Source organism: Cavia porcellus, unplaced genomic scaffold (assembly GCF_034190915.1).
Source record: "Cavia porcellus strain 051 isolate PalLab524CR breed Dunkin Hartley unplaced genomic scaffold, mCavPor4.1 scaffold_1, whole genome shotgun sequence".
In the NCBI taxonomy this organism is placed as follows: domain Eukaryota; kingdom Metazoa; phylum Chordata; class Mammalia; order Rodentia; family Caviidae; genus Cavia; species Cavia porcellus.
Window position 1 is genome coordinate 235,114,384 of NW_026947484.1, and position 18,688 is coordinate 235,133,071.

The 18,688-nt window shown below is 38.2% G+C and overlaps 1 protein-coding gene across 2 annotated transcripts in view; it reads left to right on the top strand.

Moving 5' to 3' along the window:
* Asxl2 (ASXL transcriptional regulator 2) overlaps positions 1-18,688 on the top strand; it is a 153,798-nt gene that overhangs the window by 32,233 nt on the left and 102,877 nt on the right. For both annotated transcript variants that reach the window (XM_013155917.3, XM_063231340.1), the window contains exon 2: positions 16,503-16,585. In XM_013155917.3, the coding sequence (XP_013011371.1) occupies positions 16,503-16,585 (83 nt within the window). The remainder of the gene's footprint in view (positions 1-16,502; positions 16,586-18,688) is intronic.

Genomic DNA, 18,688 nt, shown 5'->3' on the forward strand with positions numbered 1-18,688 from the left:
TTTAAAACAAAATAAAAATATAGAATTTCAAAGCAGAATAGAGGATTAACAATGGCTAATATGTTGCATATTGTTTCAAAATAGTTCAGATTATCAGACATGTATGAAAAAATGATCATACAACAAAAGCACAAACTGTTCTTTTGTTGGGCTAACAGATTAGTATTATAAGTAGCATATATATATACACATATATATGTGTGTGTATATGTATATTCTTTTCTTTTCTCCTTTTCCCCATCCCAGTTTGTTCCTTTTCTTTTTAGCCACTTCCTCCCCTTTCACTTGCACAGTATCTATTGTACATTTTGGATGTACTCCTTCAGTCTTTCACATTAGGAAGACGATATAGTGTTCACCCACGTGAGTCCATGGTGCTAGCTTGAGCATTTCACCTGTGAGCATCATCTCATGTTGCATCCATCTGCCTGTGAGAGCCGTGAGATACCGTTTTTTATAGCTGAGTAGCATTCCATTTATATAAAAATACTGTATCTTTCTTATCCATGCTGTGATTGATGGGCAAGCTACCCCTGCTTTTCTCTAGCTTCCTGTGGCATGGAGTATTGCTTTTTCTACTTTGATTTTCAGTGTATGGATTTCCTTTTGATTTAAATGTGTTTCTTGAATACAGCATATTGATAGATCTTGTTTCTTGATCCTCTGTCTGTGTTTCTTTTTATTGGTGAATTGAGGCCATCTACATAGATGGTTATGACTGACATGCATTGGCTTGTCTTTGCCGCGCTGTTTTCTTGTTGTTGGCTCCCTCATTTTGTTCTCCGTTCAATTGCCTGTCCTTCTCTGTAGTCTTTCTCTGCTACTGCTACTGTTCCTGAAATCGTGGTCATCTTTATCTTCTCTGGAATATGCTTCAGTATTGTTCATAGGGTTGGCTTGGTGGTCATTAATTCCTTCAGTAGTTCTTTGTCATGGAAGTATCTTATTTTTCCATTAATTTTGAAAGATAATTTTGCAGGGTACATCAATCTGGGTTGGAAGTTGTTTTCTTTTAGGACTTGAAACACTTTATTCCAAGTTTTTCTTGACTTGATTTGTGTTGAAAAGTCTGCCATGGTTCTAATGAGTTTTCCTTTATAGGTGATCTGTTTCTTTTCTCTAACAGCTTTTAATATTCTGTTCTTGTGCTGAATTTCTGGGATTTTGATTATTATATGTCTGGGTGTAGCTTTATTTTGCTTATGGCTAGTTGGAGTTCTATATACCTTACTTACCTGGATGTCAGGTCTTTTCCCCATGCTTAGGAAGTTTTCTGTGAATAGTCTTTTTATGTCATTGTGTTGACTCTTAGTTTTTTGCTGACACCTATCTGTCTTAAATTATTTTTCTTTGCGTTGTCTTGTAGCCATTGAATTAATTTCTTGGTTCTTTGTGATTTTTAAGAGATCTTTCCTTCCTAGATTGCTAGCTGCAGTGCTGTCTTCAAGGTCTGAAAGTCTGTCTTCAGTTTTGCAGTTTTGTTCAACTGTTTTTGCCAGACTTTAATGGAGTTTTTTTTTTTTTTTTTTTTTTTTCTGGATATGTCTTTGAATGTTTCATGCATTTTAATTCTTTCCTATGTTGTTCATTTAAGGTTTCCATCATTTTCCTATGCTTTTTTTTTAAAAAAAATCTATACCTTCTTTAGATAATACTCAGCAATTCTTTCATTGTGATTGTCTTCTTTTACCAGAGATTATTTTGATCTGATTTCTTTTACAGCCTCCTGAAGTTGTTTCTTGACTTCAGTTGCTATCATTTCAGAAATTTCAGGTGTTTGACTTATAATTTCTTGTATGTCTATGCTTCTGGACTTGTTCTGTGTGGACTGGAGGCCTGGGATTGCATATTGCTCATGTGTCTTGACATTTTCCTAGCTTTCTCCTGACAAGACAGTTGTAGTGTCCTGGGCACCTCCTGTGTTGGCTGCCCATCCGTGGTGTAGGAGAATGGGCCAGGTACCTGGGTTTCTCTGAACCTAGGTTCTCAGGGAGGCAGTGGGTGTGGGGCAGGCTTCTTCAGACCTTCTGGGCTACACTGAAGCTTCCTGGTGGCAGCAGGTGCTTGGGGGGTGTGGCTGGCTGCTTCTCCTTGCCCCACATTGGCTACTGACAGGAGGATCCCTGATGGTTCCCCCCATCCCAAATCTATTTTACTTCAAGTATAAAAGTAAAAGAAAAGAAAAACAACAAAATTTGAAAACATGTCAAACAGGCGGCAGTAATGGTACATACATAGTGCATTGTCATCCCTAAATCATTCACCCAGAGCACAAGACATCTGCATTCAGTTGTCCCAACAATATTAGCACAAATCTTTCTCTTCAGCAAACTCAGAGAAATCTGTAGTATAACTATCTTTTTTTTATATACATGTTTTTTCTTTCAGTGTCTCATAGTAATGAAACATAGACGATGTTTACATGTGTCTTACTTATTTCACTAATGAGTATGTTCTCAAGTTGTATCCATTTACCTATAAAAGTCTCCAGTTTGTCCTTATAGCTGAGTAGTACTCCATTGTATAAAAATACCACATTTTTAAAAATTCATTCCTCAGTTAGTGGACATTTAGGTTGTTTCCATGATCTGGCTATTATAAACTGTGCTACCATAATGACGCACATGCGTCACTATGGTATGATGTTTTTAATTCTTTTGGGAAGATACGCAGAAAGGGAATAGCTGTATTGAATGGGACCTCATCCTAGTTTTTGGCCCTCTCCACACTGATTTTCAGAGTGGTTGCACCAGTCTGTATTCCCACCAACAATGGAGAAGGGTTCCTTTTTCCCAATAGTCCCTCCAGTATTGATTATTGCTTGATTTCTAGATAGTAGCCATTCTTTCTGGGGCAAGGTGGAATCTCAGTGTTGTTTTAATTTACATCTCTCAAATGATGACCAGTGATGTTGAACATTTTTTCATGTACTTATTTGCTGTTCATATTTCTTCATCTGAGAAGTGTGTATTCGTCTCAGATGCCAATTGTTGGATTGAGTCTTTAAATGTGGGAGGACTGGGTTTTCTTTGTGTTCTTTCTGAGTTCTCAGTAGTAATCCTTTGTCTAAGGAACAATTAACAAACATTTTCTCCTACTTTGTGGGCTGTCTCTTCACTCTGTTGGTGGTGTCTTGACCTTTGTTTTTGTTTTTTGGGATGGTACTGGAGATTGTACTCAAGAGTCTCATGTATGGAAGGCAGGTGCACTCTACCATTGAGCTAGAGCCCCAGATTTCTTCCCCATCCCCTTTCTTATCAATTTAAGCAGGATTTCACTATATTCTTCAGGCTAGGTTGGGTGCATGCACCATTGTTCCTGATTGAGGATTAGGTTTTGAGAGTTTTTTTCTTTAGGAAGTGTGTACAGTGTTCAAACTTCTTAGAAAATCAGATAAAATTATCTAAGATAGGATTGAATTAAATCAGGGAAACTTGAGAGCTTTGAGAATTTAGGGGCTTTGTAAGTAGAAACTATTTCTTTCAGTTTATGAAGCCAGACCATTGACCCACTCTAGTTTCTGCATCCTCCCCATCTATAAAGTTATTTACATTTTCCTTCAACTTTTTTCATTTCTTTTTGCTTAAAAGAGACATTTTTATTATGTGACTAACCTTATTGCTGAACCTTTGTAATTCTGTCAGTGAACCATCAAATGATTTAGCCTACCAGATGACAGGGACAAGGAAGAGTTAGATGAGCAAGACAGAGGGGCACAGCTGTCATGGAGCTTACAGAATGTTTAAAATGCAGTTACAGTAATTGTAGTGGGATTGGAAGGGCAGTACAGGGTTGTATTATATGGGGTGTTGCTACAGGAGCATGCTTATTTTTTAAATCATGGGATGATGAAAATACCTGAGGAGAGTAACAGTTGAACATACAATCCTGTAGATGGATCAGCATTACAAGATTGTGGAGAATTAAAAGGCTCCCGATGGAAAGGTAAGGCAGAACCAAGGAGAAGCCAGTGTCATAGAAACTGAACAGAAGAGTGCATCTCAGGTTAGAAGTAGCAGTGATCGAACAGACCCAGCGTAGCAGGTGAGGAGGGCCCTGTTCCCTCCTTCCTCTAAGGCATTTGGCTCTATTGGTTATTCTTTCTGTTCTCCCTCCTCCTCGTGTGCTTAATGCATGAGCTCTCATTGTGAGTTTGGTAGATGAGGAACACTGTAACCTCTGAACTAATCTTGTTCCACAGTGTCAGATTTTAAATACCACAGGTCAGATAACAACGTATCTGTCAAAAACTGTGTTTGAATCTGTGTGCCTTTTGTGTTAAAAAGGGGAAAGTTGAGATTGCTGTGTCTGATCATCTCCTTTTACCTTGGTTTAGGGTACTTGTTTAGGTCACTTGACAAAGTGGTAATTTCTAACTTCATATTTCTCATGTCTTTCACTGTTTTTAGGATTAATGACATTACTCTCTGGACTGTCATTCAGTGTCAAGTTGTGCTGTTAAGTCAGCAGCTTTCAGCCTTGTTGACCACCTTAACCTTAGTAACGTCTGTCTTTTTTGCACCCGCCATTTTTTTCCTGGTCACTTTTGGTTTATTTGCTGGTTTTTAAGTCTCTGGCTCTTGTTTGGGGGGGGGTGTGTGTGTGTCAGGGGAGTACTTTCCATTGAACTCAGGACCTCACACTTGCTATGCAGGCCCTACACCCCTGAGCTAAATCCCCAGCCTGGCTGACTCTCTTTTTTGGTTTTTGTCTTATTACTTTGTTTTTTGAGACAGGATCTCTAAATGTATTCCAGGCTGATGTAAAATGTGTGGTGATACTCATGCCTCAGTCGCCTCATGCTTGGATTACAGACAGGCACTGCCACACCTGCTTGTTCCCTGGCTTTTAAACATTGGTGTATGTGCTATCATGTCTTCCCATAGTGCAGATTTCCTAGGTGATCTTGTTTGCTATCATTGCTTGTGTTACCCTAACTAAAGCTTTTGGACAGTAAATAAACCTTTATAACACTCATAAATTTATAAATACTACTGTGTTATTAAGTTGACCATCTTAAATATAAAATCTAGATTACACAAGTTCATACCGCACGCGTCATCGCATGTGAGGAATGAGTTGGTAAATGCAACAGTAACTTCAATACAGTTGTTGCTTATCTAACATCAAACTGAACTATTACAGGCTACCTAGATGAGTACTCAGAAAATATAATTATAAAATTCTTTTTTGGGTGGATTGAGAGTTTGTAAGCTAAGGAGTAGGTGTACTGAGCACTTTAAAATACATTTTTATTGTGTTTTCATGCTTTGTAATTTTGATTTTAATTCCTAATGGTTATTCATATTTTCACAAAGTAGTTTCTGGTAATTCTTTTGTAGTTCTGTGGGAAATTCAAACAGAATGCGGTTTATGTGATAAACAGTTAGCCCCCGCCCCATGGTTAAAGTGGTTTGTAGAGATACTGGAGTGTGTTTTTCAGTTGGTTTTTTGCGACAGACCAACACTGTGTAATCTAGCCTGACTTTCAACTTGAAATCTTCCTGTCCTATTCTATTCTATTCTATTCTATTCTTACATGTTTGCAGTGCACAATGATTGTATTCTTGTAGGGAGTTTGTATAACCCGCCCCCCCCATCTCTTCTGCATTGAACCCAGGGCCTAGCATGCTATCATAGTACCACTGAGCTACAGCCACACCCTTCTCCCCCTTTTTAAATTCTGAAAATTTTTCAGAGTTGCCCATGCTGGCCTCAAATGTGATTCTCTTGCCTCAGATCTCCCAAGTAGCTGGGATTATAGGTTTGTGCCACCATACCCACTTAATATTTTTTATTTACATTAATTTTGTGGCAATAGACTGCTATAATTTAATACAGTATGTTTATTCGGAAATATATGGCCATTTTATTTTTCCTTTTCTCTTGAGTTTTTTTTTGATGTATTCATATATTTTTCTCACTTCTGTCTGTACGCATTTTTTAAAAATGTAGTTTAAATGTAAATGAAAGTAGGGCGTGGTGGTGTATGTCTGTAATCCCAGCATTTAGGAGGCTGAGGCAGGATTGTTGTGAGTTTGAGGCCCGTGTGGGCTACAAAATGAATTTAAGGCCCACCTGAACTGCATAGTAAGATTTTGTCTCAAAAAGACCCCCCCAAAACTCCTCTATCTATCTATCTCTCTATATATATACACATAAAAATTGTTAAACTGTTGAAGGAGAAAATACATTTAAGTATAGAAATGCTAAACAATCATTTATAGTTCTTAAAATGGGTAACCTTCCTGGAAAATCAATAATAATAAAAAATGAATAATAAACTAGAAAGAGTATGTTGTGTAGTGACAGTAAAAGTTTAATGAATTTAGGATAAGATACAGTAGTAGGGCCAGGTGTGGTGGTGCACACCTGTAATCCCAGCACTTGGGAGACTAAGGCAGAAGATCACAGTGAGTGTGAGACCAGTCTGGGCTACAAAATGGATTCTAGGCTAGCCTGAATTCAACAGCGAAACACTGTCTTGAAAAGACTAAATAAATACAAAAAGCTAATATAAATGGTGTAGAAATTGACAAATTCACAAGTGATGAAAAGTTATTCATTTATCAAAATATGTGATACTAGGGGCTGGGGATTTAACTCAGTGGCATAAACGCCTGCCTAGCAAGCACAAGGTCATGAGTTTGATCCCCATCCTTCCCCCCAGTCATTTCCCAAAATAGTGATACCAGGCCAGGAATGGTAATGTGAGCCTGAAATTCCAGCACTTAGAAGGCTGAGCCAGGATGATTGCTGCAAGTCTGAGGCCAGCCTGGACTATGGAAGTTCACAGCCAGCCTGAACTCTGCATAGTGCAACCCTGTCTCAAAAAGACGAACAAAAAGATGCTGCTTTATAAAATGATACTCATAATGTCTGTGATGCTGCTTCAGATGAACCTAGCATCACCAGTTAGGAAGATACTAGAAAATCAGGTGAGTATGCAGAAAACTGGTAAATAGACACTCATCATTTATTCCACCTTTTTTTCTATATGAATTATAACTTAAAAGTAGTCAAATAGTTGATAGAGGAAAGCTTTTGTTTTTAGAAGCATTTTAGCTTATAAGTGAAAGTGAGGTGATAGACTGTTAGTACTTTTCAGCCCCTAAATAAGGAGTCCCCTTCTAGGTTCCCAAAAGCATTAAAAACATCATACTACAGTGATACATGCATACCTATGTTTATAGCAGAACAATTCAGTAGTATTTATACACAATGGAGTACTACTGTGCCATAAAGAAGAATAAACCTAATTCATTTGTTAATTCATAGGAAAATTGCATTTTGGGACCAAATTGTTAAGTGAAGTTAAATCAGACAAATGAGCTTAAATATTGCACAGTTTCACTTACATAAGAATAAAAGATCCTTTTCGAATGGGCAGGGGATCAATAGATGGTGGGAAAGGGATTGAAAAAAGAATTGAGATATTTTATGTTTGTGTATCAGCTTCCTGTAAGGAGTGTAATCATTATTAATACAGATAAAAATTAATAGGAATAAAAATAACTGAAAAAAATAATGAATTGAGGTAGTAATTATCAATGACAGCTAAATTATCAGGTTAGAACAGGGATGGAAAACTTTTTCATAGATTGACTGGGTGTGAAAAGTACACTCACTTGTCCAGTTCAAGGAATGGACTCAGAAACAAGAAGCACAGAGAAAGCAGGACTTTAATGTCAGTCTCCTAAGATCAGAGTCTGTATGGAGGTACACCCATGGCAGTTACAGTTTACCCCTAGTACACAAGTCCCTCACTGGCTGAGTGGGTGGGGTATGCAGGCCTCCTGGACTGCAGCTAAACTTCGGCATTTCTTTACAAGGCAGTGATGGCGAACCTGTGGCACACGTGCTGCAGCAGGTAGGCAGAGCCCTCTTTGTGGGCATGCAAGCCAGACCACCCCAGCTGCTGAGCATTGAGTAACAGTTATTTTTTTCTAAACAAAACCCTCCGTATTCAGGTAATTGCACTGTTGACACTTTGAGATAAATAGGTGGGTTTTGTGTTGCATTTTGGGCCCTCAGTATCTAAAAGGTCACCACCAGTTGTAAATCCAGGGTTTTTGCGTTCTCCTTTCCCTACTCCTACATTTCTTAACAAAGACTTTATCTCTTCCTCACTATCTCATTTGCTTAGGAACCTTCCAGATGCATGAACTTCATCTTGTCTATAGACTGTTTAGTTTGTCATGTCTGCAGGCCTGTAGGTAGTTTTAACTGATGGTGATTTTTCACTGAGTTAGCTATTTTGTTTTAAAAACAGACCATATTTAGTTTCTGTTTCTTTCTTTTTTTTTGGTCTTTTTCGTTTTTATAGGGATCAAACTCACTGCCTGCTTACAAGGCAGGTGCTTATACTGCTGAGCTAAATTCCCAGCCCTAGTTTCTGTTTCTTGCATTGAGTAGACCATATACTATAGTTTGTATCTACAAGTCTCCCCAAAGCCTCCTGAGCTCATGGTTGGGAGTTTTGTAGGTAGTTAGATTAGGATGTGGTACTGGATTAAAGGTGTGATGCTGGGATTAAGGGAGTGGGTAATGGCAACCCACCCTGGGTGTGGTTGGTACCACCCAAAGGGCTGGTAGCCTGGGTAGGACAGAAGGGAGAGGCCAGTTTGCTGCTTCAGCTTCTGCTGTTTCTCTGCGTGTTGCTGTTTGATTTATTGCTGCCTTTTGACTTTTATCTGCCATGAACTGCCTTGGAGCCAGTCAACTAAGGACTGAAATCTATACAAACTGAGCTGAAATAAACCTTTCAGGTATTTTGTCTCAGCAACCAGAAAAGTAGGTGAGACTTCATGTCGCCCCACTAGTTTATCTTGGTATCTCAAAGAGACCAAAGGTATTTTGTATGTTCTGTTGTGGTGTGATAGAAAGTATACTGCCTGTGCTTTCCAGGGAGGTGGGACTTCCTAAAAAAGTCTATGTAAACCCTAGTTTTCAAGGAGTAAAAGGGACAGAGAATCAGCAAAATTCAGAATGGGGAAAACTAGTACAATCTAATTGCTTTCTTAAGTAAAGAAGAGGTAGGAAAAAACACTTGAGTGCAAAATAAATGCGGAATGTTTTGGACTTTAGAGATGAATTTGAACAAACTTGTGATAGCGTGGATCCTGGAATAACATCCAAGGAAGGAAGAAATTAAGAAATTTGGAGCAAAGGCTTTATTTCCAGACCTGGCGACACAGCCTCCAGTAGCCAGTATGGAAGACTGCGCGCCTAACAGACTAAGGGCGGGGTTTTTAAAGCTAAAAAAACAGCAAAGCCTGTTGACCTATTTCAGATAACATCTGGGATTCTTGGTACATTCCATTGCTCTCTGTGGTCAAACATTTTCCCGGAACAGTACACCTTGCAGAAACATGGCAGAAGGGGGTTAGGGGGATTTACACGAAGCCGAAACTTAAGTCTTTACTCGAAATGGAAATTTAATCCTATCGAAACAGCACATACAGAACAGGACAGAGGCTCATTGGTTAGAGCTAGGCCATAATAAAACTGTCCCTTAAAACAGTGTTTTTTGTTTTTTTGTATTTTTTACAGCTGAGTGGGCGTGCAGGCCTTCCAGCTGAGGCAGAAGGTTCACAAGTTGAAGCCCAGCCTGTTTAGTAATTTAGCAAGACCTTGTCTCAAATTAAAACAGTCTTTCAACACTATCACAATGGCTGTTGATCTTCAGTATAACTTTTGGAGATGACAGACATTCAAGCCATAGCATGGAGACAATCCTTTTTGCTTTATATATTGATGCATATAATCATGTGTGGCTTTTAACTTGACACCTGGAATTAATTTTGGAATATCGAAAATCTCAGGGCCAGCAATTTAGCTCAGTATCCTGACAAGCACAAAGTCATGAGTTTGATCCCTGGTACCAAAAAGAAAGAAAGAAAAAGAAAATTTCTATGAGGTGTGTTCATCTATAACTGTAATATACATACACTTAAAAATTCCTAGAGTTATAAATGTAAGATTTCCATACTTTACTATAGAAAAATTACACTGTATAACAAAACATACAGTTAGGAAAAAACCTAAGATAGACTTTTACCCAAAAATGCAAGGAAAAGTAAGATAATAGATGCAAATTCAGATGACTCAAATATTGGAGTTTTCAGACATGGACCTTAAAATAGTTGTACTGATGGCTTGGAGGATAGCTCAGTGTTACAGTGTTTGCCTGACATGTTTGAGACTCTGAGTTGGTCTCAAACTCTTCCCCCACCCCGCATATAGACATGCACTTAACAGAACAAGGCGGAGAATCTTGATGGAAAGCTCAAAACTATAAACTAATGGAATGGAGATTTTATTTATTTACTTTTCAAATCCATTTTACTTCAAGAAAAAAAAACCTAAAAATTTCAGAACACGTCATTTGGGGGCAACAGTGGCACCTACATCACACATTGTCATCCCCAAATCATTCACCCACATCATTCAGTTTCAACAATATCAGCACAGATCTTTCTCTTCATTGAACTCAGAGAAATCATTAGTATAACTATCTTAACTATTTTTAATGTATATATAATATATATACAAATGTTGTTACTTCCAGCTTCTCATGCTAGTGAGAGACAATCGAGCTTACATTTGTGTGTCTTATTTCACTGATGAGTGTGGTCTCAGATTGCATCCGTTTACCTATAGAAGTCTCCAGTTTATCCTTTATACTTGAGCAGTACTCCATTGTATAAAAATACCACATTGGAATGGAAATTTAAACCAAAGGAGTATAATAATTGAAATTTAAGATCTCAGTGGTTAGACTTACGGTACATATTTTAGTTTTGGTAATTGTTTCTTCAGCTAGTTTAAAAGTCAGCGGACAACATGAGTAGTGAAGCAGAAAGATGGGGAAAATGACAGCATAGAAGAGAGTCCTTTGGGATATTGTAAAAACAAAAACATTTAGTAATTAGATTCCAAGGAGGAAAGAAAGAGAGTGGGGCAAAACCAGTTTTGAAAACCTCATGGCCAAGACGGCTGAAGAAACCCCATAAATGTCCAGCTAAAATTACTTCTAGGCATATAATAGTAAAACTGCTACAACCAAACCCAGAAGGTTGGTCAAGGGATCAGTGATAACAGCAGAACTTCTAAGTAAAAGTTGTAGAGTCCATAGGACAATGAACAGTTGCCAGCCTAGAATTTTACACATAGTATCTTCCAAAATGAAGACAGAATAAGTACAACTAAAAAGCCACTGAATTTGCCATTAGGAGATTCACACTGAAGGAAATACTCAAATGAGTTTTGTCAGAAAAATAATTCCAGATAGAAGCTTGGAGATATGCTACACAGGTCAAAATCCATGGAAGGGACAAATGTGTAAGTCTGAATGCATATTAATTATATAAGACAGTAAAAAAGATGTATGAGGTGAGGTGGGGACAATAATTGGAATAAAATGTTCTGAAGTTCTTGGAAGTGACAGTGAGAAAAAGAAAAGAATAAAGGCAGTGATACGTGCACACCTGTGTTGATAGCAGCACAGTTTGTACTAGCTAAATCTTGGAAGTGTCCTATATCTCCAACAACAGATGACTAGATAAAGAAAATGTGTTTATATAGAATGGAGTTACTGTTCAGTAATAAAGATAAATTTGAGCCATTTGTAGGAAAATGAGTGTTCCTTGGTACCATAATATTAAGTGAATTAAATCAGACATGCAATCTTAAATATCACGTGGTTTCTCTTACATGAGAAACCTAAAGTATAAATAAGTTAAAGTGCAAAATAGAAGATAATGGGGGGCCGGGGATTTAGCTCAGTGGCATAAGCACCTGCCTGGCAAGTACAAGATTGCAAGTTCAATTCCCAGTACCAAAAGAAAAAGAAGATAATGGGAAAAACCGGGAGACACATCTTTTTTAAATGGAAAGGCGATGAAGGGATTGAGGGAGGACAGAGGCAAAGGAAAGGGGATATGAAAATTTATGTGTACGTATTATGTACATATGTCAACTACTGATAAAAGTATAATTCTGTGTTGCCAGTACATTAATAAAAATAAAAGGAAAATGGAAAATCTTAATTTTGGAAATTAAGCTACTCACTGCCGTTTACATTTGAAGGAAGAAATCACAGTGCCATTTAGAAAGCATTTTGAGCTAATTGTTGATGATAATACTACATTTGAATACTTGAGGAATATAGGGAAGCCGCAGGTAGAGGAGAATTTGTGGCCTTATGTGCATCTTTTAGAAAGGGCAGTGGTAGGGCCTGGGGTGTGGCTCAGGTAGCGCACTTGCCTAGTTGGCACAAAGCACTGAGTTTCATTCCCCAAGAGGCCCAAGAAAATAACAGTGATGCCAATAATAGTTAAATGTGCCTCTCAAGAGGCTAATTTCTGAAGATACAGACAGATGGAGAATACTTACCCTGGGAGATTCTAAAACTGACATAAGAGATTGTCATTTTAAGGCAGATCTGATGGTGTCTTTCGTGTGAGGGCATCCTTGCTTTCTCCTCTGTTCCCAAAGGATGATTTTGATAGATACAGAATTTAGGGCCAACAGTTCTTTTCTCTCCATACTTTTTTCACTCTTCTCTCCATGGCTTCTGATGAGAAATCCCCAGTCACTTGAACCATCACTCTCCTATGTGTAATAAGTTAGTTTCCCGACTTTTTTTTGGGGGGGCGGGGGATAGATTTCTTTTTGAATTTGCTTTGTATGAGAGTTGTTGTCCTTGAATTTTTTTCTTTAAAATTGTGTTTATCACCAAATTTGCTAATCCTTCAATTATGTTTTCTGAACTACGTTGTTTCTCATCTCCCTTTGTGACTAATGATGTGAGTGTTAATATTATCCATTTGAATCTGTTCATCATTTTTTTTCAAGTTCACTAACTCTTGTGTTGAATCCTTCCAGTAAATAATTTTTAAAATTTCAGTTCTAAAACTAAAATTGTATATAAACAAATTTATATATAAATGAAGTATATGTATATGAACATACCTTTCTTTACTAATTATTGATTTCAAGAATATTCAGTCTGACCTCTGTTTTGTTTCTGTTTTTGAGGTGGAGTTTCAATGTGTTCCCCAGACTGACTTTAAGTTCCTGGGTTTAAGCAGTCCTATGGCTTCAGCACCCTAAGCTGGGACCTATCATACCTGGATACCCTGAGTTCTTGAAGCATAGAAGCACTAGCGGCTTTTGTCTGATAATTCTAACATTTGTGTTATTTCAAATTTGTCATATATAGCTTGTCTTTGCCTGGTTGTATGTGTTGAGTGATTTTTGATTGTATATTAGACATTTTGATGCTGTATCATGATACTGTTTTCTTCAAATCCTATAGAGAAATGAACTTTGGGTAGGGGTGAGAGTTTTGTTTTGTTTTGCAGGGATTAAACCCAGAGTCTTCACCCTGAGCTACATTCTATTGTTTATTTTGAAACAGGATCTTCCTAAATCATTAGGTTGCGCAGCCTAGGCTAGAAGTTGTGATCCACTTGACTCAGTTTCTCAGAGTGCTGGGACCACAGGCACATGCCATTATACCCAGCTGGCAGACTTTTTAAAAAGGAAGCATTGACCTTTTTAGATTCAAGTCACAAGTTTCTACCCATCTTCTGTGCTTTAAAATTGCATTGCCTGGCCAGGCATGGTGGTACGACGCACTTGTAATCCTAGCACTTGGGAGGCTGAGGCAGACTGTTGCAAGTTGGAGGCCAGTCTGGGCTGTAGAGGAGGAGTTCAAGGCCATCCTGAACTGCACAGCAAAACTCTGTCTCAAAAAGTCAAAACAATTTGCATTGTCCAGTTTCCAAAGCCTTTGCAGAACTATTTGTATATGTCCTTCTTGGTACCACCTAGTGGCTATTATGGGAATTAGGTGCAGATACTGTTTGTTTAACCACCTACCTATTTAACAGCAGTTTGGAGTTAGGACCAAGGTATGCATAGTTCAAAGGCATTATTTGACAACTAATAACGCACCAGTCTTACAAAGGAACAACTGTAGAACTTGGTGGAACTTGGTAACGTGCTTAATTTGGATGTTGAAGTGCAGGACATTAAAGAATTAGTGGAATATACTGAGGAAGAACTAAGGAAGATTTAATAGAGTTGCAAGTACAGTAACACATAGCAGAGGAGGAAGAAGAGAAAAGAATTAAACAAGTACTGTTACAAAGAAGTTTGCTGCCAAGGGCCTAGTCGGTGTGTCCTGAGAAGTGAATGCAGTTGTTGCCACCAGAGGCCATGGTTGTGAGACAGGTTGCTATGTAGTATAGGCTGGCCTTGAACTCACTGTGTAACCCAAACTGGCCTTGAACTTGTAGTGGTCCTCCTGCCTCTGCCTCCCAAGTGCTGGGCTTACAGGCATGCATCACCACACCCAGCTGGAACTAGACGCTATCTATCTAAATGTTGAACAGTTCAGGAAAGCAGAATGGCAAATGAGTGAACTTTTACAATGTAAAATTCTTGAGGCAAAATGGAAATAGCAGACTAGATCACACTAACAGGATAGTTGACGGGTATACCGAAGGACCTCTACTACTAGTTTTTTTCCATTTCTACTTCATCATTTCTCTTACTCGGGCCTTCTGCATCTCCTGATTATAATTTTGATGATGACCCTGAATGATTCTGTGACTAAAATGCTAGCTTGAATGTACTTTTTAAAAAAATACTATTCTGGGCATCTTTTTCTTTTCCTTTTTTAGTTTTGGAAGCAGGGTTTTATTGTGTAGTCCTAGCTAGTCCTCATTATGTAGCCCAGGCTGGCCTTGACCTCATAGCAATCCTCTGCCTCAGCCTCCCAAGTGCTGGGATTACAGGTGTGTACCACCACACCTGGCAGTTGGGACATCTCGTTTATATACCCTCAATGTGTTTGTTTCTACAGTACAGTTTGTTTACATAATTCTGCAATTTTTGCTGATTGTACTGTATAGTACAGTATTATGGTTCTGTTATACATTACGTATGAGACAAATAGAAGCAAATATTGGAGTTCCCTTTGACTGTTTCTTTGTTCTGAATATCGTATATACTGTGTGCAATTCCTCATTTAGCAACCAGTGCAAGTAATGACCTAGTTGCAGGACTGCAACTTGGTCTTTAAATGAGAAATGTCTGTATCTGTCTACCTGACAGTGTCAGCTTAGATCCACAGATGTGTAGCACTGGGCTGACCCTAGGTTTTTTTTTTTTTTTTTTAACCAGAACTTCATGCTATCACTTTCTTGAGCTCTTTTCTCTTTGCAAGTTCCCTGGCACTTTTTGGCTTCTAGAGTTTTCCAGGCAGATTACTAGGAAACCTTAGATTAAAAACAAATTTGAAGAAAACCTTGCAAACTGGCTGGAAAACTAGGGTTTTTATTTCTCTGATTTGCCACACACCACCAATACTATTACTATCTGCCCTCTCAGCCACTTCCTTTTTGGGTGATACTAAAAGTCGAACAGAGGTGCTGTACTCCTGGGCCATATCCCCAATTCCTCTTCCCCGTTTTTAGAAAGAGTCTCACTAAATTTCCAAGACTAGCCAGTCCTTCAGCCTCCTGATTGTCTAGGAGTGTGTAACCTCCCCCAACTTACTGCGTACTCCTGTGATTGCATTTACCTTTGAAGTGATAGGATGTTTAAAAAGAGTATAAATTGTGGAGATTCCCCGTACATACACGAGATCAGAGGTTGCCCTTTCTTGGGGCTTCAGGTCTTTGTTTGGCCACTACTGGTATTAATGCTACCACAGCTGCTGCTGTGGAATTCCCTGGAGAAGAGGCAGAGAAAGAAAAGCGCAGAAAGTAAAATGACAAACAAAACTCCCACAGAATTTCACCTTCGTGTGGTGCCAAAGAGAGTACCGTGTACTATGCCTCCAATCAAAAGAGAGGCGTCTCTCGGGATTCTTTCTATCTGTATGTAGTGTACAGTTCTGGGCGTAGGACCGCTCAGTCCATTCCAAGAGCTACCAGAGGAAACGAAACCAGGAAACTCACCATCATACAGGTGATACTTGTGGTTTCCTCCCCAAGCCGCCTCCTACCATTTTCAAATGACTATTTCGTGTGCCCTGATGGGCTATGCTTCCTCTGTCTGTATTAGAACCAGAATATACTTGTCATTTAATTTCATTATAGCTGTATTATTCATTTGTTTTGGTTAAGAATTTGGTTAAGAATTGTACATCTGTTCTGTACTAGGCTTTCTAGAAATGTAAAAATGGATAATCTTAAGATGTTTATGGTAGGTAAAGGTAGGGATGTGATATGTGGATGGATGCAGAAACAGCAAACAATTTTATACCAATTAATAGTTGATATTTTAGTATTTTCTTTTTGATCCATTTTTGCCTAAGAATTTCACTTACTGTTTGTGATTGAGAGAGAGAAGATCTGGGATAAAAATTCTGTGCATATATGTGTTTGGGATGTAATGATTAAGACAATTATAAGAAGAGATATAATTACTTACATAAGAACTTAGAATAAGAAGAAATAATTTATTATCATATATTTGTTTTTCAGGTCTTAGAAAAATACCCTAATACACCCATGAGTCATAAAGAAATTCTGCAAGTTATCCAGAGAGAAGGACTCAAAGAAATCAGGTGAGTTTTAAAAATATTATTAGTAATAATTACAATACTTGATTAGAGTATTTGGTAGTATATAATAATATCCTTTAGTTATAAAACTTGATTATTTACTAATAAGTTTTTTGTTAAGTTCTGATTTATTCAGTTATCAGATTGCTGGAGTTTCTAAGTCATAGTGCACATCTAAAATACGGTTAAAAATTTTCTTAGAAGGAAAATAGCTATCTCCAAGCCCATGCACTTTAATTCATAGGGAGGCCTGGAGCCATTTGTAAGCCTTCACCTATCGCTTTAGGCATTTGATTTATTATGTTAATGACCAAAAAGCACTTATTATTATGCTTTTTGTCATTAGCATTTAAATTACTATCGTCCAGGGGAGATGCTAAAATTAGTCTAGAAAGAAAAAATAGTGTATTTGCCTAGAAGAGTGAACAGATAAATAAGGTAGAATGGTTATCACATACAACTTTTAGAAAAGTACACATGCCTGTAGTTCCAGCCACAGGGGGAAGCTGAAGCAGGTGGATGATTTGAGCCTGTGAGTTTGTGATCAGCGTGGGCAATGTGAAGAGACCCTGTATCAATAAATATAAGTTCTGTTATGTCCAAATATAGTAGACTAGGGCCAGTTATACAAGATCAGAGATCATACACACTTTAATTCTTGAGATACTTGTACTAGTCACTGTTCATAATCGTGATTCTGTGTCATCAAGAAACGTTACAATTATGTTAAGTTTGCTTTGTATTTTAAGACAGAAATTTGGCAGTTTGTATTACAGAGATTTTCATTTACAGAAGAAGGTTATTGTACTTTGAAATTACTCCTAAGGGTGATCCTGGGAGGGGGAAAGAAGGTCACAGTTTGATGGGGTGCACTTTTTGGTGATGGGGTGCAGTTTTTGGTGATCACAGTGACTGGGGAGGAGAGTGCACTGTGACATTTTAGAGGGCAGAGAGCAGGAATGTTGCTAAATGTTCAGCGTTTTGCTGGACAGTTTTTCATCCTGCATGGTTGGCTTCAGATGCTAGTAGTAGTCTCTTGAGAAACAGCGATGCTCAAATATTTGTAAATAAACAATAGTGTATTTCTTGATAAATAGCTATTTCATGTTTTGGATTTTAATTCTTATCTTCTTTTCTAATTGAGATTTTTAAAAATTGGATCTTTTTTTAAAGCAATTTAAAAATTTATGGCCAAATGCCAGTAAGGTTAGGAATAAGATTTGCTTTGTTGGTATGAAAAAGTGAAATATAAGTCAGCCTATTCCATTTTGTATAACATGTTTTGGAGGCTGCACCTTTTATTTCTCCTGAAGTTCAGACTGGTTTCTGAATTTAAGATTGGGACTAGACCCATTTAGCTTGCCGCGGTCAGCATACCTTTGATCGGCTTGAACTCAGCTGGGAACTGCTAGATGGAGCCAGTATTGTTCTAAGTTCTGAGCTCAATTGGCCCCTCTCCAGGTTGGCTTCTGGCCAGTCACCGTCTGCCACAGGATGTCCAGTCCTGCAGCCCTCACCACCAACAGTGTAGTCCTCCACATCCACTGTTTCCTTCTACCATTATGTCTCTCGGTGGAGGCCTCTGGTGTTGCCCGTAGTCACTACGTCTCCACAGGTTTTAACCACTTCTCACGGGCAGGGAGAAGGTGCTACCAGCTTCCTCCTCCTTTGTTGAAGTTTCACTCTTGGTTCTTCCTAGGGGCTTCAGTTCTTGTGTCAGATTCTTCCTGGATTCAGAGGACCTATTTCACTCCTTTTCCCCATTCCAGTGTCTGAACTTCCAGAGAGGCTCTTTTTCTGTTGCTTACCACTTTGCCATCGTCCGACTCCTTAGCTGTCATTTAGTTATTTGACACTTTTAAACTTTCAAGTTGCAGATTGAGTATTTTGTTTTCAGAAGTTTTTGATTAACTGGATCACATGGTTCCTGAATATTACAGTATTCTTAGTTCATTCTTCGTAGTACCAAGGCTTAAAGTGATATACTTTTGTGATTTTAAAAAATCATAATCCTATTTATACCTTACATTAAGCTAGTTCCATGAGAGTCATATATCTGTTCTTGTACAGTGCATTGAATTGTACGGTACTTGTTAATGCATATAT